The 22,780-nt window shown below is 27.8% G+C and overlaps 1 protein-coding gene across 1 annotated transcript; it reads left to right on the top strand.

Moving 5' to 3' along the window:
• Window positions 1-9,481: 9,481 nt before the first annotated feature.
• LOC135924671 (myb-like protein X) lies at window positions 9,482-21,684 on the top strand. The gene is made up of 2 exons (XM_065459766.1): window positions 9,482-10,553; window positions 19,924-21,684. Exons 1-2 carry the CDS (start codon window positions 9,546-9,548, stop codon window positions 21,457-21,459), a joined length of 2,544 nt encoding a protein of 847 aa, XP_065315838.1. The 5' UTR covers window positions 9,482-9,545; the 3' UTR covers window positions 21,460-21,684.
• The last annotated feature ends 1,096 nt before the right edge of the window (window positions 21,685-22,780 follow it).

Genomic DNA, 22,780 nt, shown 5'->3' with positions numbered 1-22,780 from the left:
GAAGTGACATTAAATTATGTTCATATTATATAATTGAGCAAGCCTTTAGTTGAATAAATTTGTTTTTTGTTTACTCGGATTAGCAAAACAATTTATACACATAAAAATATCCCACAAATTTATGGAAAATTACGTTATGCGATTGGTTGGATAAGTTGGACTCATAAGAAATAGTATAAATAGGGAGAATATTTTATAAACGGGTGGAGACTAACATTTTTCCTTTAGCAATTAATTTTTTTATATTAAATTTTTATCAAGTCTAAACCTTTTCCTTAGAATATAATTAATTTATATTATATAACTAGGATTTGTATTTATGTACTATTTGTGTTGAACGGATAAGGAAGACCATACCTGGTGTGCACCATTTTATTTAAACGTAGGTTCTAATCATTCTAGATATCTAAATTTATTAATGATGGTAAAGAGCACACCATAGACTCAGCGCAGGTTCTCAATCCCATCAAAAAATTCTCCCCACCTCTGAGTTTCTCACCTATTGCACTTGAGCTAGCCAGCGCTCCTAATAATGATACTACGATAGCCCTCTATTCGTCTTGTGCGATTCCCTCAGGAATAATGACGAGGAACGTAAAAGTATATTTAATATATTTCGATTTATCGATTTCTGCGAAGCATAAATGTAGATTCCATAAAAGAGAAATCATTTTTGGACACCATACTTTTTTACATGGAGAGATAGAATCTAACACTTCCTGTTGTAGTTTCTGTTGAAAAATCCCTTTTTTCAGTTTAATCGTTAATTTTAAATATTAGTACAACATAAGTATTAAAGAGACCCGCAGACCCTACTCAGGATACGGGCCGGATATTTTAAAGCAGAATATTTTAAATCGCCATTATTACCATAATTGTACTATAATTATTTTACATTCTTGACTAACCCAAAAATTAAATACTTTCCTTCTCTTTAAAACCCTCAAAAAACGACATACAAATTTTATACAGTTAGGTTATAAATTCCCACATATCCTAACATTTTTGAAAACCAAATAACATTTTTATCTTATAATTTTATATTTAATTAAATCTCTCCAACATCTCCCCTTTTCTTTAAAATAAAAATAGGTATTGGCTATTATACTATGTACCCAAACATAAATAAAATATGTCTAAACTTCAAAAAAGCTTATACGTTAGAATATAATATTAACACATTAATGATATAATATAATAATGCTGGCATAAATCTTCATAAAGGTCTGAAATATATGGGCATATGTTCCCAGGAATTTTGATTTGTTCATTGATTATATTTTGTATAAGCCATGCTGGCATAATAGGCAGTAATCTGGTTAAATAAACTCTTATCTTCATTTGAATATCAAACAATATCTTTATCATTAGTGGTAATATTATAATTATTCTTCACAATCCCATTATTATTTATCTGTTTATCATTGATATTTGTTTATGTTGAACCATTTTTATTATCTATGAATTTCACCAAATCTGTATTAATTTCTCTGTTATCATTCTGGATAAAAATGTTATCATACACCGATTTAGAAACATTAGTGAAATTATTAAATAAGGTGGTATAATTGTTATTTTCCTTAAATGTCAAAATATCAAGAGTATCCCTGCGGTAATGATTAACATATTATCCACTGCGATTTCAACATATTTATTGTCATCCTCGTTAACTCAATTTATATCATTATCCCAATGATGTAGACATTCCCATCCTAGATTGAATATATCTCTTTTACCGTCCATAAGTTCAATATCCTGGATATCATTATGGATAACCAGTCCATACCCCACTACTTCCTATTTAGCATTTTTAAACATAGTAGTTATATTTTAAAATATAATAAAACCATTTGTATGTAATTCAAAAATTGTGGAATAAATTTGAAAAAAATATTCTTATACCCCAGAGAAGCCTTCAAACATTATAAAAATTTGTGGGTTTTTGAAATGATTTCACTGGCTTAACATGCAAATATTTGTATTAATAATTTTTTTTAATTTTAAAGTAATCAAAATTATATAGGGGATTAAACGCTCCCTACTTCCCTTCCAATTTTTAATTTTTTGAAATTTAATAAAATATATAATTGTCGTTTTGCAAATTTTTTATATATTTATTGAGAATATTATCGCAGTATAAGGACATCTAGGCGCTATATGACCTATTTAATGGCACGTATAGCAACAAATATTATACCATTCATTTCTATTTTTTCATAAATAAAAATTTTCCTACAAAGATGAAAACGAGAACATTTTTTTAGTAAAAATGGAAAGATTTCGTGCCTATTATTAAATTATAATTCCTACTTCTTATAAATGGTAACTGGAATTCCGGGCAAACTCTCAATTTATGAGGAAGGGAGGGGCGAGGAAGGCTTTTTGATAATTTAAAGAAAAATTGTTTGTCTAATTTTTTCCTGGGAATGATCTTTTGTGTTTTCTATCAAATAAATGTTCTAAAATAAAAATAATAAAATCCATACTTACCAACACTTCTTCATTATAGGTTATACCCCATTGCGCTATTGATGCTAAAATCACAAGAGCTATTCCACGACCTTAATGAAGCAACATTTAAAATATTTACCCCGCCTCCCTAAAAAATACCAATTTATTTTTAATAAATCACTCTTCTTGTAACCTCCTCCCCACACACACAAACATTCTTCAAGTAATAAATTAGTTCCATGAAAGATGATTAAAATAAATTCATCATAAAAAAAATTTAATATTAAAAAAAAGATTCTTTGCTAGTCCATTTCCATTTCTGTGTTTCATTAGGTTTGATCGTAACGTATCATCTCTAAAATTTTATGCTATGATTTATCATTCACGAATATTTTTTGGTTGATAATCCTAGGCGCCTAAGGAATATATATATATATATAATTAAAATAAAAAATATTTGTTCTCCCCAATATCCCTCTAAATAAAATTGAGACAAAATCATAATACCCCTTAACTCCCCCCTTCCCCCAACATGGTTTTATCTGGCCCCCCTCTTCCCACTACCAATGTAGTTGACAGTGAATAACAAGACTTACTATATGCATTTTTTAGATTTCCATGGAGGGTTGCCCTTAGAACAAAGAGTTGTCATATTTAGTTTAAGAGAAAGGAGTCCGGTCTATACTCCTACAGAGAGTAAGAAATTCACATATGTGATTTATAAACTTTCAGTAATTTCTTAGTAAAATTACCCGAAAATTGGACAGTGCAGTCAAAGTACCATGAAAGCCTATCACCCAAAATTATTGATTGATCTCCACTGGAATAGAGTAAAATAGACTCTTTGAAAGAGCAAGTTAAATTGGTTACCCAAACAATATATGTCAGAAAGATAATGGGAATGTTTAAAAATAAATGCAGAATTTTAGATGACTTCTTTCTAATCCAGCCTTACAGTGCGAATACTATCTTATCCCAAAGTTTTACAATTTGATCGTCAGTAAGGCGAATTATTCTAATGGATCCCAGGAATATCTCTTTGCAGCTTCTGATTGATTAAGTAGATTTTAAGATGACTTCAAATTCAGCCTTACAGTGCGAATACTATTTTATCCCAAAGTTTTGCAATTTAATTATCAGGTTCTAAAGGTGGAAATTTTTTTATAATGGCTTTCAGAAATTCTGCAGCTTCCGATTGATCCAAAGTTTAAGAATACTACTTATCTACCAATACAAAAACAGGTATTTTAATATTATAGGATTCCATTGGGCATATCCTATGTACCAAATATATTACCACAGTATAACAAGGATGATTTGAGTGTTTCTATGACAAAAACTATCTAGATTGTTTAATAATCAGCAGTAAAGAGGAAAGCGAGCATATATAAAATCTCACTAAGGTTTTCACAAAACCCTCACTCTTTTCAGTCCTGGATACAAACATGCTCGAATCCAATGTATTCCCCATCGATGGTATCCTTAGCTCATAGCCTCCAAACAATTGTAAATAGAAATAAGAGACCGTTAGGTAACCACACTGTTACCACGCATTAACATACCACTCCTCCGCTAACGAAGATGATTTAACTATGTATCGAACAACCAGGGAATCGAGTTCGTCAAGTGTAACCAGAAAAAACCATCTGCCTCTTCAGATACTCACGCTCTTGGTAACCAGGTCGGCAATTGTTAAATATGTATCATTTATTTAGATATAATTCTACTGTTCCAGATTTCTCAATTCAATACATTTAGAATAACTCCTCGAAACCATTATTTTATCTAACTTTATCAATTTGGTATTTTCCCTCTAGGCATAGAAATGGTAATATTTGGGTGACTTAGATATTTTGATTTAAAAATAATAATTCTTGATAATAATTATTGTTGTAACTGTTGAAAAAAAGAAGAAATAAATTTAATATAATACATCAAATGTCAGTTATTTTCTGACAGGGAAATTAAGTTTTCCTTTGGGGAAGAAGTGGAGATAGGGATCACGGGGTGTATTTCATTGTTCGGAAAAACCCGTAGTTGGAGATTAAGAGATATTGGATTAGATAATATTACAAGTTACCTTAAATATAACAAAAATGCCCTTTACTCTCAATTATATAACTTAACAACCCAAAATAATTCTTTCTAATAATATTAAATAAATACCATTGACCATTAACGACGATCCATATTTAACATAATTATCTTTATTTCCAATAAAACCACAACAATCTAACATAAAATATGTAGAAAAATATAACATAATATAATTATCCAATTCTTCATTTCTCAAAGGTCCACAGCTGACATCCAAAGGTCCACAGCTGACATCTAATTCAATATCTCTTAATCTCCAACTACGGGTTTTTCCGAACAATGAAATACACCCCGTGATCCCTATCTCCACTTCTTCCCCCAAGGAAAACTTAATTTCCCTGTCAGAAAATAACTGACATTTGATGTATTATATTAAATTTATTTCTTCTTTTTTTCAACAGTTACAACACGCCCACCCTTCACAAGCCCAGCGTCCCTCTCTCTGTGGTGTTGTTGTATCGAATCACCTCTTTGAATTGTATCGAATCACCCCTTTGAATTGTATCGAATCACCTCTTTGAATTGTATCGAATCACCTTTTTGAATTGTATCGAGACGCCTTGAAGACGTTCAGGGAATTTGTCGAATCGTCTTCCCTTATGATGATTTATAATATAATATCGCCGATACCTTTCAATATATAATCGCGAAAACACATATTATCAATAATGACCTGTACATTGGGGTATCTGCATTTATAATCTATGCAACATTAATATGGACAATGTAATATCAGCAAAACATAATAATTCATTCATTTTAAGACATTTGGGAAATATGAGCTATAATACACATTATTTGGATATGATTCATGGTAATTAAGAAATAATGATATTACATATAATAATGTAATGTGAACATATTGTCTGTGTGTGAAATGCAATTTCAACACATGTACTTTTCCTTCTGTCATGTAAAAAAACAAAGCTACATTTATGTAAATATTTCCTAAAATGAATAGAAAAATCCATCCTTAGGTATTACAAATAATTGCGAAACTCTGCCAAACAAAGATTCTACCTAAAATTACAATATATCCATATACAAATACATTTAATATTTTATATGAAGGAACAAATATAATACGTAGAAAATACAATATTTCCCATCTAGGAATTACTCAGTATCCTAAGAAAAATATACCATTTCTACCTAACTCTGTCATCACAGTTAGCACAAATTCACAAAAATGTAGAATGCAAAATAACAACAATTGAGAATATAATGGGCTATATGGTACATATGTAAAGAATTTTTAATATACCTTCACAATATAAAATAATTTGAGTCTTTTCTTTAAAAAATATGTTCATAATTAAATAGTAAAATGTGATGTGCTATAAAATTATTACAAAAATAAAAAAAATGTATTATGCAGCATAAATTTACAAAAAAAATTTACACCAAAAAAAAAACTTTCTCCAGTATGCAAACTAAACAATATTCTCACCTCAAGGCATACCCATCAACACGGGCTGACCTTATCTGTAAAAATATTTCCCTTCAATCATTGCATACCATAAAAATAATATAATAATTGCAAATATAACTTTTTATAAAATTTTATAATTTAACAAAAAAAAAATATATTAAATATAAAGATTTCATAATTTGGGAAAAAAAATATTACACATCTAATATATCATATAAATTCCTAACCCATTTATATATATATCAAATGCAGACACTAAATCAAAATAACTATCCACCTCTAACATTGGATATTATTCTGCAGACACTAAATCAAAATAACTATCCACCTCTAACATTGAATATTATTCTAACTTCATCATAATTCAATTCCCTTATTTCATCAAAATGGTTAATTACTTCAAAATAAACCACATTACCTCACCCTCAATGGATCCCTTAATAACATATACCTTAATTGAAACTAAATTACGAATACCATATATTAACATTAATTATTAATAAATGATCCCACACATGTCCATCCCTTTAAAAACCCAATATGCATAATAATAAAACACCTACTCTATTACAAAAGTCCACTTATATATATATTTTTATAAATTTTAAATATTTAGAAATCCTTTCTGTCCTGCTGATCACGAGTAGCTTCCTATGACGGAATACCTATAACACCATTCAATGAATTTACCATTCAATGAATTTTAAGGCATACCAAATAATGATCAAAATTGGATGTACCATATACATCTAGACTTAAGATAATATACCAAATATTACTGTCTTAAATTCCTGATCTTATTTCCATATTTCTGCCTAATACTCATTACCTACTTTCAATCTTCCATTTTTTAAAATTACATATAAAAGTATAGAAATCTTTAAACTCATGTATCTGTATAGTTTTTAGTACATTGCCTTGTCAAAATTTCTCTTATGTAATATGTATACAACAAAAATTTTGTTTTACTTTAAAACCGAATCAACCCACTCTTTCGATCTTGGTCAGCTGGCAACAATATTACAAGTTACCTTAAATATAACAAAAATGCCCTTTACTCTCAATTATAACTATATAAATTAGCATAAAATACTATAAGATATAGCCGGTTGTCGTTGTTATTGTTAAGTATTTCAAAGTTTCCAAACGATTTAAAATTTTTAGGGTGAGATCATGATACTAAAACCCCCATTAGGGATACCCTATAACGCATCCACCTTCTCATTATAAAAGTATAAAAATTTTTACTAAATTTAAATATTTTAAACAGCCGTGATTCTTAGTTTTGACTAATTTTTTCTTAATTCACTATTTCGATTGTGCGATGGAATGGCTAACAGGTTCTTATATTAAGGAAATTCAGATAAATTACACCAGGAATGTAACCCTTCGACAAAAAAGGGTCCGAGTGCTTGGGTTCATAAGAAATTTAACATAGCTTTTTAACATCATTTTTTTTTAAAACCACTTTGGAGAAAAATAAATGTTTTAAAATAAAATCAAAATGACCATAGGCATAGATAGGTGACAGGGAAAATCCCACCTTAGAAAATTCGTCTACTTTCGTAAATATCATTTTAAGCTAATAAAAATTCACCCCCTTTCTCCCCAAAATACATATAATATATTACCAACCAGAATTTAAGAAAAATTACTGAGTTAATAATTTTGTAAAATAACGACATAATTTAAAATTTTTAGAATAAAACATTTTTTATAAAAAAAATAAAAAACCAAAAATATTTTAATAAAATCTATAAGTGGACTAAAGTTAAAATCATAATAAATATTATAGTTAAAATTGGTTCACCTTATCATTTAAATACTATTTATATCTGACCTTATTTAGATTTCCTGTGTTTAAAGTTATTTTTTTATTGGAAAACCACGTTGTCAAAGATTCCCAAGTTCTTGGTAACTAGATGTGAGAAAATTGTATTTTAAAGGTCGGAGTATTTGTTTTTTAATCTTTCGTTGCGAAAACTTATTGATTTGAGAGTGGATGGTCTAATAGCTCTTTTGAAAGTTTGTAATATTATGTTGTTCATAGCATTGTGGCGGTGTTATCATACCCGAGAATATTTGCAATGTTGTGGGTGGTAGTCTTTATTGACAATTATTTTACCAGAGTCAACGCAATTAGATGGTGTCACTGTGTAGGATTAAGCCTAGACTTAGTGCGATAGAGATTCAAAGTTGTTCTTGCGATAGGAGCAAACAGAGTTTAGAGATGTGTTCTACTTTTTGTGCCACCCTTAAGCCATTGGGTTTAAGCTATAGGAACCTATTTGCAACTAGTTATTTCACAAACACTAGAAATTTCTGCCTAATTTTAGGAAATTTTTTAAGACTTTGAAACAAAAAAAAACACGAAAATTGTTATTTTTTAATGGTTATGTATTTAATTTTAATAAAGAATGTACGTATTTTTTGGATCGTTAGAGGGGGTAAATAAATTTTTGTCCTAAAGGCGATAGGTAACCTATAGATGGGAATGTCTAGCAGAAACTTATTCAATTTAGTTAATCTTATTGATGTATTCAAAAATTTAGTTTAAATCAGACATATTTTTTTAGAATTTCTGTTTAAACATATTTATATTATTTTGTTATTTTAGTTTAACTAAAGATAACCGATAAAGATACTATCAATTAGAGAGAATAATATTATCGATTCCGCTATCGTATATAATATGAATAATATAAAAAAACCCAGCCCTGAAGCTTCTGATACAGCAACGGCATCCATATTACAAGGAAGAATTTTTTTAAAATCACTGAAACTAAATAAAATCATATCACTTTATAAGGAAAGATACAAAAATTGATATCATTTATTATACTTATACAAATAGTAAATATAGGTTTCAAACGCCTCTGTTACTGACACTATAAATGGAAAAAATTATCTAAGATAAAATATATACAAGGTAAATAATAATTTTATATTCAAATTTTTGGGTATTTTTATATGAATTATAAAATGTATAATTTAAATAAAGTACAATTGGAAAGGAATACAGAGCAAACTCATATGCAAATAGTATTTTAAAGAAACTGATTGGAGACTTGGCTTAATCAGTTCGTGGAAATTTTTTTAATATAAAATTCTACAATAATAGTCAATTTTCTTTTTTTAAAGATTATATTATATTTTGTATATTCAGAAAAACAGTCCATCCATCATTTCATCTATCTCATAACAAATATTTTGTAAAGGTTGATTTATTTGATATCATAAATGTCTGAAATTTTCGCAGAATCTCTCATCTCTTCTTTTTGCATTTTGGATAATAATTTTTTATTTCCATAGATAAATCACCATAAATTTTTAATAACAGCAGTATATTGGCTATGTTATATATTTTTGATTTATAACCAGAGATTACTCATATTTTATTAATTAAAAATTAAATTAATAAAAAGAAAGTTTAATGCACATGTGGTTGAAATTATAGGAATTGCCAAATAAAATATTAAATACTGATGAAAATCATGAAAATTTATTTATTTATATATATAAACTAGAAACTATAACTAACAAATTTATCTAAACACATTTTATCATGATAGAAACTACTGAACCCGATAAAACTATTGATATAACTACAAGTGGGTATTTTCCTGAAGGAATGCAAGATACAGCCGTAAGAAACATTATTGATGAAAACGTTGAAAATAAAGAAAATAATGAAGAAGATATCCATTTGGGTAATATAAATAAATATGTACATGATTCAGGTAAGTCTGATAAAAATCATGACACAAAAGATATTGACAAACTACTAGAAGTAAAAATTAATCAGGAATTGAAAGAATTGAATCACCAAGATGAACAATGGAATGTTGAAGAAATAAAAAATGACTTGAAAAGAGAAGAATCTGCATCCGAAGAAATCAACGATAAATATGAAACCGATGTCCTACAGGAAAATGATATATCAATCATTTCTGAGCATAATATGGATACGAATCTCGATGATAAAATAATGAGTAATGAATCTATTACACAAGAAAAATTTACAATTGACCTTGATACAATTGATCAAACAAATTTGGAAATTAGTAGAGATGAAAACATAAAAAATGACACAAAAAATATAAATAATGTATATGAAGAAGTTGTTACAGATGATTCAAAAAATATTGTTAATATGATTGGTGATAATAAAAGTCCTAATCATCTTGGTTCTCAAATTACTGATGATAACAAAAATTCTGATCATGTATCTGAAACTATTGATGATAAAAGTTTTTATCATGAGTCTGAATTTATTGATGATAATAAAAGTTCTGAACATGAATCTGAACCTAATAGCTTTGGTCATGAGTCTGAAACCAAAGACTATCTTGATAACACAACTAGAGAACACATGGAAAATTTAATTAAGAAATCAGACAAAAATTTAGAAGAAACTGATTTCAATGAAAATAATCGCATGGAAGAAAAAAATGCCGATCAAACAGAAGATTCTAACAAAATAAATGATATTTATGAAATAAAATTAAACACTGAAACAAACGAGAAAGATGAGAACGAAAGTGAAATAAGCATTGATGACGAAAGTAACGAAGTAAAAAAATAATATATCAACATAAAATTTTACTCTAGGTAAATATCAGCATGATATAAAAACATTTTCAAAGTTATTTATTATTATATAATATCGAAAGGTATAAAGACAATTTGGCGCAGAAAAAATTCGACGCATTTTATTCAAAGTATTAAACAAAAATCTTGACAAATTTTGAAAAAAAATTTTTTTTTGAGCCCTGAAGTATATATTCTTGATTTTATATTAATTAATATAAATGCTTTGTTTTATTTTCTCGAAACTTGATCAATCAGATAAATGTAGTAAATCAAATAGAAACTTTTGGTTGCTACAGCCCTAAGGTAGCTATTTAATTTTAATGATCCCTGATCAAACTAAGGCCTGTATGGAATAAGAGTAATATAAATCATATAAATGTATTTCACAGAAACTTTTTAGCTAACTCCTGGATTTCCCATGTGTGTGAGGGTTAGTACATGAGACTTTTTTTAATAAAAGAGTGTTAATTTTTTAAAAAATAGGGTTACAATTTTTTATATTATTTTCAACCTCAGCCCGAAATTTTTTGGCCCGAGGGAGACTTTTATCTTTTAGCCAGAGCAGGGATTTTCATAATTTAGTTATTTTCAATCATTTTGCCTGCATTTCGAAAATTGTTTTAACGGGAAATTGAAATTATGAGCAGTAAATGAATAATAAACACTTCGTTATATGATTGCTCAACATTTCCCAACTTCTTAAATAATTATAAATTTTTTTTTCAATTTTTCTAAGCGCGGACTGACTCAAATGATTGATTTTTTTAAACCAGCCCCAGATTTTTAAAATTATATCCTTCTTAGGTCTGATCCTGGAGGATGACTAAGATGAAAACCGGTCCCAACGTCAACCTACCTGAAAATCCCGGTCCCACGAATTCTGCCGATCCCTCTCCCTATCCCTCGGTAGAACAGCCCGCGGTCGTGGCCCCAAACATTTCAGCCGGGTTTTGGATTTGCACTGATAAAAATAATAATTAAGGTCTGGCTAAAGAAAAAAATTATATATAATATATATTTCAAAGACCTGCCGAGGTCAAAATAAGGATATTTTATGCAGCTCTAATTTTTTAATCATTTTAACACTCGGCTAGGAATTTGTAAAATTGTGTTATTTTGAATAATTTTGGCTGTAATTTGTAAATTGTTTTGATAGGATATTGAAACTTTAAAATTTAGGGCGATAGAAAATTTTTAAAACTTAAATTCTTTATAGCGCGCTTTTTTTATTTCATAAATACAAGATTTTACCAGAATAATTAGTATCTACCTTGTGAATTTCAGACAATTTTGCCATAAAATTTTGTGTATACTCTAATTTATATCAAAAATCTATATACTATCCAAGGCAAGGAATCACAGCCCTGAATTTTCTTACGTATGATATAGTGTTAAAAATTGATAAAGTTATTAAAAGACGAGTATAATTAGTAATATATTTTTCGCAATCCCTTATGCCAAAGAGTATCATTTTTCGCCCATAGCCAACTTGAACATATATAAATTTCAGTGGCTATTAAGGATAAAAGGGAAGATGAATAAAAACAAGAAATGAATTGTTGTTGCTATCGTTAAGCAAGTGCATCCAAGGATCAGCGTCTGCATGACAGAAAATTCACTGGAGATAAACTCCCCTCTAAAACCTATACCTACCTCCCCTAACTTTTAATTACTTATTTTTAAAAAAAAATTATTATGACCTAAATATCAAGCTTCTAGTTTAGCTACATTAAATGATTGACAAATACTATTTATTAATAACAACATTTATGGAAATTAATATAATTGTAATATATAAATCAGGGAATTATTATATAAAGAATACTAAAAAAATTAATTTTATGTTTAGCAGGAAACTTTATTTTAAGACTATATTGTGTGCAATGAATGATCGATGTTTAGAATCAATGTATATTCAAAATATTTGCTCTATTTCATCCAAAATATAATTGATAGCACCCCAATAAATTTAACCCCTAGATGCCTACCCTATACACCTTTCGATGCCTACCACCTAACATCTTCAAAAAATTTGGAAGCAAACTGCTCTTACACCCCCCCCCCCCCAATCCCCACCCTCTCGCCACTTATGTAAACGCTGACAAGGATATAATATAGTGCACTTTTTTTTAATTTAGGCCACTTTGTTTTTATTATATTATACTAGACTGGCAAAAGCATAAGAAAATTTATCATAAAATAATTTGTCACGCCACAAGAAAAGTAGAAAAGTCTTAGATTTATAATAATTTTTTAAAAAAAATCAATAATGCCTTTATTTAAATGGGTGCTAATTTTTGAAAAATAGATAACCAATTCATTTTAATTGGCGCTTATTTTTTAAAAGGAGGTGCTGCAGTACCCGAATGAGCTAATGATACGCCTGATTTACCAGAATTAGTTACGGGCACTATCATAATTTAAATAAAAATATTACATAAATTCTTTCTATGGGATATGGAATAAAAAAGAAAATTTTTCGCAAAGTTTTTACAATTTCATTTTAAAAATTCTAATTTGTTTAATAAAATGCGCCAAATTTCGCTGAGCCAATTTATCAACCCAGATATTTCATGCGCCGCAGGAATTATCTTGTGACTATCGAAGACATGGAATATAATTTAAAGATAATGAGTGTTAAAAATATTTAATTATAATAATTACGACTTAATATAGAATGCAACTAATCGGAATGAATTTAATAATACAATCTAGTAGCTACTTCTAGTTTCTACTACATCTAAATCAACAACTAATAAATCAGATAAACATGTTTCGTTTATATTGTTTAAAATATTATCATAATATTAAATAGACAGGATTTATAAAATTTTGATTTTCATTAAATGTTAATTCTCTTTGAATTCTCTGAATATCATTACATCATAGTTATAATCACAAAAAAATTAATTAATACAACAAATAAAGGGGGACTATATTTGTGAATACAAACGGGCCTGGAGTTAGAGACTATATTAAACTTTATAATTTTTTTCAATTAAATTTAAATATTTGGCTAAAATTTGGAGAAGAGAAACCCCTTGTAATGATTTTACTACCCAAAAAGCGTCAAACATCAACACTCATTCCATGACTCAAAAAATCTACTTATTGCTTATTAATACGATGAGATGTATATATCTCCTTTATATATGTGATTATAATAAGATAATAAAAATGGTCGAGTTTTCTTTTTTTCTCAATAAATATCCACTCTTGTATTTTTGAGTAATTTCATAGAATAACTTATAAACCAAATAAAATGTGACAATTATAATGATATTCGAATGGTCATAAGAAGGCGGCACTAGGCTTATTGATTTGCGGAATTTTAAAAATTAAATTACAGCTGGGCAAAATAGATAACTATTCTTCCATGATAATTTATATAAAGTTGATATCTTAAATTATATGTGTTTTATATCGTCTAGTGGAAAAAACCTGTTATAAAATTATAGCATTAATTAAATTGAGGGAGGTAGTTAATACATTTGAAGTTTAATAAATAATATTAATACTTTGAAAGAGGATGTGAAGAAAAGAAGACCCCATAAAAATATCATTGGAAAACCTCAGAAATAATAACCAGGGGAAGAACACCTGAGATGGTATATGGAAAGTGCCAGTTTTGATAAATTACGCTTTAGTGATTTTAAAAGAAAATAATGGACGTAGACAGGGTATACCAATTGCATGGCCTAGTCTGGATTTGTAAAAAAAAATTCAGCTCTGCCAGGATATTTTAATTTTTGTCCCCGGCCCGGATTTAAAAAAAAATTAAAATTATCGGTCCAGTCAGGGTATATATTTTATTTTTATTAAATAGTTTTGAAATGATACCGGAAATATGAGAAGTGAATGAATGTGATATATTATTCAATTATACAACAATTTTTAAATAAATTTTATTTCATGTGATTTAAATTTTCAATCTGGGCCGGCCAGAATTTATGGGAAAATTTTTTTATTGCCCGGCCTGGGATTATTTTAAAAAAAATTCTGCAGTCCTGGCCGTATATCCTGACCGAAAAGTCTCTGATATAAAATGACCAATTATATTGTGTATAATGAATGTATATAGAAACTTTCAGAAGCACCTATTTTAATTTTCAGGTCCGCTATGGGTTAAAACTGACGGTTATTTTTAAGTCCGATATTGGTTCAAATTATATTCTCAAGCACGGTCTGGATTTATAAATTTGGTTTTGAGGTCCCTCCAGGTATTTAGATTTTGCCATTATAAGAGTGTTCAGTTCGACTGGGCAGTATTGCTCGGAGGAGATAATGTCCAGTGAGAGAATACCCACCCCTGGGGAAAGATTTCACATTATCTCTTTATAAGCAACAAATATTATTTATGATGATTTTTAGTTATTTGAAAGTTTCTAGTTTATCTATAAGTTTTTAATTCAAGATAACAACCTTAATGTTATTGAGGTTAAGGGGCATAAAGATATCTTAAAAATTAAATTGAAAAACAATTGAAATTTTCTAATAGTATTATTAAATTGTTTTTACAAGCAAAGCAATTCGCTGATGAGGGAGGAAATTAAAAGAGATTGGCATCGCATGAAAAATTATATCTAATCATCTAGTTTCTCATGTGGAATAAAGTATTTTTATTCCATATTTAGAAATTTTAATTGTATCATTCGAATTAAAATTCGGTGAAAATACTAAAAAATTATGGATTTTTAGTAATTTAATTGCCTTCCCATCAAATGTTAAATTCAGGGAATGAGTTTTATGAAATGGTAGAAAAATTATCTCAATTTTATAATATAGACAATTTCTATGAAGAAGCTAACGTTTGTTATTAAATGTGAAAAGAGATAAGATAAACACAAGCAATTTTCTGATTTCAATAAAATTAATATTTCCAGGTTACTAGAAGACCACATATTTATAACCTTATCACTACCTATTACGACATGTACAAAGGTTTTATCAAAGAGTCAAAACTATTTTCGGTCAAAAATCTTCATTAGGTATATAAATATTGATCAAATCGAACACAAATTTTTTAGAGAAATTATTTCAATATTTTTACAAAAGTCAAGGGGATTGAAAGTAGAATTTAAATTTATCATATTTTCAGCGTCTACATGAGCGGGAGGGGTAGGAACAGTTTGCATCCTATTTTTTTGAGAGGGGTAGGGGATAGGCTGCTTTAATGGGGGTAGGATAAATTTTTTGGGGGCTTATCTATTAAATTTTGAGATCCAAAATTTATTGCTGTAAAAATTAATACTTTTATTATAGAATTATTATAATACAATTCATCGACCAAATCTATATATTGACAACAATCGTACACATTGTTTCCCAAATAAAACTTTCTGCTATCCTTTTAAATGTAATTTAAAAGGTTGATATTTCAGCAAGCTCATAATGTCATAATAATTAATTCATTGTATATAATGGAGGTTTTAATTGAATTCATTATCTAAAAAATAAATTCTGTATATTCACAAAATATTGATAGTTGGTAGTAGAGATGGATTAATTTAAGTTATCCTAGATAAATTAACTAAAAAGAGTATCAATAAATTAAAAAGGTGAAAATAATAATAGACAGACACCGCCGCCGAAGGCGGCGAAATTTTTTAGGGGGTAGGCAAAGGTTTTTGAAGGAGGTTTGCATCCAGTGAAAATTTTGTCATGTAGACGCTGCATATTTTAACCTATAAATTATACACTGTGTTTGAACTATTACCATTATTTTAGCAATAACTCTTTCAATTCTAGGAATAATTCAATAAAATTTTAATGATGGAGGGAGGGATAAATTATCAATGTTTTCTGCAAATTTCCAAAAATACCATAAACAGAGTCCAAATTTATGCACATTAGTTGGACAAACAAAATTCTAACTTTTCAACTTGTAAAAATTCATTTTTTTACTTTTTTAAAATTAAACTTTACGTCCTATCAGACGATAATAAAAAAAGGATCTTCAGTAAAGATGTCTTGTGTTCAATTAAAATTAAACAAGAAAAACATTACGGGGCTTTGAAGGAATTTCCTAATAGAAACTGGTCTATCACAGCCTTGAATAGATTGATGCACCTGATCAGCAGGAAAACATTATGGTTGGCAGACCACGCACAGCAGGTACTATTGTGGAAAATGTTGATCCTGCTGAAACACCACTCGTATTCAGTCAAGATCAATTAATACCCACAGAATAATTTGTCATGTATCCTGAGGGTATTTCGCAAACTTCACTGCATTGGATTATCCACAAAGAGTTGCAGATGAAATTTTTTAAAAGAAACAAGCCCAGGACCTAATCGATGAGAATAATATTGCTTTTCTGGTATGTACCAAACAATTTCTACATAAATACATACCCTCAGAGATTAGTTCATTTCATATGGTTCGCGGATAAGAATCTGTTTATAATAACTTCATCGATAAATCTGTAAAATTATAGGGTGTACGTTGCAGTTTCAATGAAAAAAAAATAAGTTACAATATGACTCAAATTAATTTTAAATGCTGATGTTTTCATGTTTTTGTCGAATGTAAAGTTTAATAAAAAAATGAATTTTTACATGAAAGTTAATTTTGCTTATCCAATTTTGAATGTGCATAATTTGTCCCTGTTGGTAGAATTTGATATTTGAATAACATTATAATTTATCCCTCTCACAACCTATAAAACATTATTGAATTATTTTTAGAATTGATAGATTTATTGCTAAAACAAAATGGATATCAGTTCAATTAGAACACAGTATATTTTATTTTTAGGATAGCAGGGAAGCTTTATTATTTATAAAATATTCATATAAATTTAAGAAGGTAAAAAAGATAGAATATGCGATTCGTTCTAATTATTTGATTAATGAATAATTTGAATATTCGACGAATTATTTGAATAATTTATATATTTAAAAACTTATTCCGTTTCAATTCTTCGAATAATTTTATTTTTGATAAAATTTTAATTGTCATTTCTATTTAACTTATCAAAAATGATGAGTTTTATGAAAAATACACATCAACTGTTGGTGGAAGGCGTTTTTGGTTGGAACTAATTTTCTATCATATCTCATGTCTTATTAAGAGAAACAATAAGAAAAACTCTTCGCCTTAAAAATTGGTTTGAAATTATAAAATAAATGAATATGCATAATTTCGTTAATAACTGATCACATGTTAATAATTATCAGATTTTCTGAATGTGCAATAAAAAAAATTAAAAATTCTGTCAATATTTAAAAACGAAATTATTTGAATCGAATACAAATATTAAATCTTATTATAAATACGAATAGTAAATTAATAGATTCCTTTAAACTAATCGAATAAGAATAATGCACTATTCGATTCGTATTCGTTTTGAATAAAAGCAATAAAAACCTATGTAAAATTTTTTCTTCAAAAAATGCAACTTTACCTATATTTTTTATAAAATACATTTTACATTCTCCTAAAAAAATTCCTACGGGGCATTACCCGAGTCGGGCTTTATATATTTCTATTGATCCCCCTCTTAAATTTATTTTCACTAAATATAGAATTAATATATAAAATACAATTGACCCTTCAGAACAAAGAATTTTATAATCTAGGCAATACAACGATAAAATATTTTGACCTGAGTTTTAGAGTAGTTGAATATTTTGTAATAATGTATATTTATATATCTACCATATGATGATTAATTTGATGGTTTTTGAAAAATTTGAAATTTGTCAAGCTGGGATAAAATAGACCCCACCTTCGTACTAAGGTAAATTATTTTTGAAATCCAGATTTTTTATCACTTTGTATATGGCAAACTATTATGAATTGAAAAAATATTTTTTTATTTTTTGATCAATAATGTGATTTATTTTTTTTATCTCTGAAAGTAATGTTTTCCAAATTTATATGTAAAGACAATAGCATATTGCTGTAAATTTCTTTCTAAAATATGCATATTTGATGTTATACATTTTGCTTAGTTGATGTTTTGTTATAAAAATTATAAAATTACATTCAATATTGAATTAATAAAATTCTCAAATTTGCATTTTTTTAAAAATTATTGTATCATATGATTAAAGGAAGGTTCCACAAATTTTAATATTTAGACATATAGTTGTATAAAATTTTGGGTAAATTGTTCACCTTACTCAAAATTATTTGTCATAAGGGAGTTTTTCCACCTATGACGGTTAAGTCATCATATATTTTTAAATTTTTTTATTAAAAACAGTTGCATTATATGTTTCAATTAACAACATGATATAATATCATTTTTGTTTTAACGATATTAATGACATTATATGCAAATATTTGGCAAACAAATTTATTTTCGATATATTTATTATACATATATTTAATATGCCAATATATTTAATTGATTTTTTGATCGCCTTACTTCGTAAACTACAAAAATTGTGTAAAATATTTTACGGGCCAGAATTCGAAAGTGGCTAAATTAGGGCAAATTTTTAAGCCCGTGTAAAGAAATTTACATGTCAAGAAAAACCCGTTTAAGCCGGTTCGAGCACCGCTCCCTCTTACAATAAAAAATTTTTTTTAAAAAAAATCTGATCATTTATATCATTATAATTAAGTAAATAAACAATTTCCTACTTTCTTAAACTAATTAAACAATCTGTATTTGATTATTAAAAAAATAGGTGGTTCGCCCAGCCGATCTTCTAAATATAATCAATAACAATAAAAATAATATGAGTTCAATTATAATAAATAATAATTTCATTTATAACATATTTAGCTTATTAGAAATTAAATTTTGATGAAAATATTGTACAATTTAAATATTTTACTAAGTTGGTTTGGCAAGATAATTATTAAAATTCAATATTTTTTTGGATAAAAAATTGCTATTCGATTCCAACAAAATTTGGACCATTAGCCTTAATTCATTTAATATTTATCTGTGATTTTCCCTAAATATTTATATTTATTATTGATTTTTTTGGTCGATTTTCTTTTTCGTAATTTATAAAAAAAAAGGTTTCTTATTTTTATATCAAATATATTATTTATGAACTATGACACGCGCAATATAAGAATGCCAAATATATGATTTTATCATGTATCTAATATGAAAATATAAGTTAAATACGAGGATATTAAATTTGGACACAAATCATGGCTAATCACAAAAAATAATTATAAATAAAATTTGTTTTAGAGTTCAAGGCCAATGTTAAATTTTGATTTCTGAACAAATGTTTTAATTTTTTCAAAATCATTATTATTATTTGAATCACCTAATGATATTTATAGTCTTATTTAATTGATAAATTGTTATTCAATATATATACACTTGAAAATTTGGATATCAATTAAATTATTTTAATAAAAATTGTATAATTTTTTAGAACGAATATAAAATGTCCGAAAACGATACAACCCTTGAATCCGATGTTAAACCTGAAGATGAAATTGAGAAAGAAATCTTGCCTAACGAAGAACCCGTTGCTGAGAGTAATGAAGAAGGTGAAAATAAATATCCAACTTACCTTGAGGACGATAAAACAGCCCTGATAGAAAAAGAAGTACGTAGGGCATCCCAGCAATATTACGAAAATCTAGAAGATTCCGCGGAAATACATGAAGAATCACCACCCCTAGAGGAAAGAGTTCACAGTAAAGAAAAGTCTCGCGATAAACAAATTCGATTTGAAGAAATCGAAGAAAAAACGAATGATGAACAAGAACCAATTGACAAAAATGATGATAATCAAGATTTGCAAAAAATTGAAGAGCCAATTGCCAAAGAGGAAAAGGAAGTCAGTGTAGCAAAAGAAACTTTTAGTCGAAAATCAGGTGGAAATGAAGATTTTTCACTACAACCCGAACAGCCCACTTTGAGAGAACGCAAAGCAAGTAAGGATATGGAAAAACATATACGTATTAGAAAAATTGAAAGAAAATTAAGTAGCGAGTTTTCAAATGATTCATATGAGAATAAAAAAAAGGAAACACCAACAACCAATATTTCAAGTAACAGAAGAAGTAAAGATCTTACCAGCAGTGATATTGTGCCTAGACAAAGAAAAATAGAAAGTAATTATGAGCCACCTCGAGATTATAGCACGACACCAAAATCCCGTGACACAATTAAAAGAGATCGATCATTCAAATCACCTGTTAAAGTTCCCAACTATAGTACTCGAGAGAAGAAAGCTGAAAATTATTTTTCAATGGATAATTATTATCCTGGTAAATTCAGTTCAACTCCACGTACTGATACGAAAAAGATTAATACCAGTCAAAAATGTATCGATGAATTTAATACAAATTATGGAGCCTCATCTAAAAGTGCAGGTTCTGAATCGCGCTCGTCAACACCTACCACTGACTTCATTAAAACTCTTTCAGATAAAACAGGACATAGTCCTATTACTAGATCTTTATATGAGACTAACTTGGATAATTTCAATAGCAGCTTCACTGATTTTAATTACAAACCGGTAAGTTCATATTTATCTTCTACCAATTATTCTTATCCCAAAGCTCGCAATTTGTATGATCCATATTATTATTATAATGACTATCGTTATTATCCATATCATAGAACATACAATAACTATTCAACTCCTTATTATTCGTCTTCCTATTATACGCCGACTTCCAGTTACGTGCGAACTTACACGAATGATAATGACTCTTATTTTTATCCAAGAGGAGGCTTGTATTCTCCCAGACTGTATGATGATGTCTACTCAGTTAAAGACGTTTACAATGTGGCCGATAGAATTACTTCAAATGCTGAAAGTACTTTGAACACTTTCACTTCAAATTCTGTTTACCCTTATTTTAATGAATATCTTGATTCCAATTATAATTTTTATCCTAACGTGGGTTATAAATCTATTAATTATAGTTATCCATCATACTTGTCTGCTTATTAATTAAATATTCAGAAGTCTACTTTTATTTTAACGGAATGTTTTACAATATCAAATCATTTTCAATATTATGCCCCGAAATTTTTGAATTTTATATTATAGGCATCTACCACAATTAGAATTACGAATTTATCTTATAGATGCAATGTATAAAATAATATATTATAACCGTTGCATGTCAATATTTATTATAATATAGATAGTCGATAATAAAGAAGTGTAATAAAATCGATTGATCGAAACTCAAAATCATAAATTATCATGAGCGATTGTCTAACTCTTTAATATATAGAAAAAATTAAGTTTATTATTTTCTACACAGAGTAGAAAATACCGATATATTGTTCTAATCTAATAAATAATTTAAAACTTATTTTTTGATAAATAGAGAGGAATAAGAAGATTAAACAAAATTTACCAAAATTTTTGTTGTTTATTTTTATTATCGTATAATGAATATTAGTAACTTAATCTGTTCTATATGATTGAAATAATTCACAATGGTACCTATTAATCGATCTTGCTTTGTATTGTCATTGTATGCCATATTTTTTACTTTTATCATTTTCTTTCATTTGCAAAAAAAGTAAAAACCGTCATCAGGGTCTGCATAATTATTCTGGGTTGAAATGGAAGGAAATGAACTGTCTATTATACACTCATTAAGTGCTACAATTTAATAGCAAGTTTGAATAAGATGTTTACTATTTTCTAGCCCTTTTACTTTCAACATCTGATATTAATATTTTATATTAGCGATCAAGATAAACATGCACTTAATCGATGATTTTTTATACTCATTTCCTTTGGTTTTATAGATAAAATTAGCAAATTTCTAAATGTGTATTGAGATTATTTATTTAAGAAGTATCGGGACATCAGTACTGGGTAGAATTTCATCGGCAAAACAGGTAAAATAGATGGAGAAGTCAAAATATTTAATAACATATAAACATAAAATTTTGTCACTTTATAGGAAAAATAAAAGGCGTAACAAATATTTATAAATAAAAAGCACGATAATTTATCAAAATATAAAAATAGGATGTGTTTGTTTTTACTCTTAAATCGTACAATGTAATCCCGACAATTTTCTTTAACCTATGATCTTATTTTATTAATGTTACAATATCTAATAACCCAGAAACAGATGCAAAAGTATAGTCTTTTTGGGCCTAATCAGTTAAACCGTTTTTCCAGTTTATTATCTCAATACAGTTAACCACTTACATTCGCCTGGGCTTTCTATTTTAATGGGCACACCGAATATAATTACAAAAACTGACTTTCTTAACCCCTTTACTTTGGATATTAACGTTTTCTT

Source organism: Gordionus sp. m RMFG-2023, chromosome 2 (genome assembly GCF_954871325.1).
Source record: "Gordionus sp. m RMFG-2023 chromosome 2, tfGorSpeb1-WG-v2, whole genome shotgun sequence".
Taxonomy (NCBI): Eukaryota; Metazoa; Nematomorpha; class Gordioida; order Chordodea; family Parachordodidae; genus Gordionus; species Gordionus sp. m RMFG-2023.
This window is presented reverse-complemented; position numbering and strand designations above follow the sequence as displayed.

What these genes read in the sequence shown, in the direction of transcription:
- LOC135924671 (XM_065459766.1), top strand. Translation starts at nt 9,546, where the DNA reads ATGATAGAAACTACTGAACCCGATAAAACTATTGATATAACTACAAGT. An exon ending in TTGATGACGAAAGTAACGAA is followed by an intron (nt 10,554 to 19,923) that starts GTAAAAAAATAA and finishes ATAATTTTTTAG; the next exon opens with AACGAATATAAAATGTCCGA.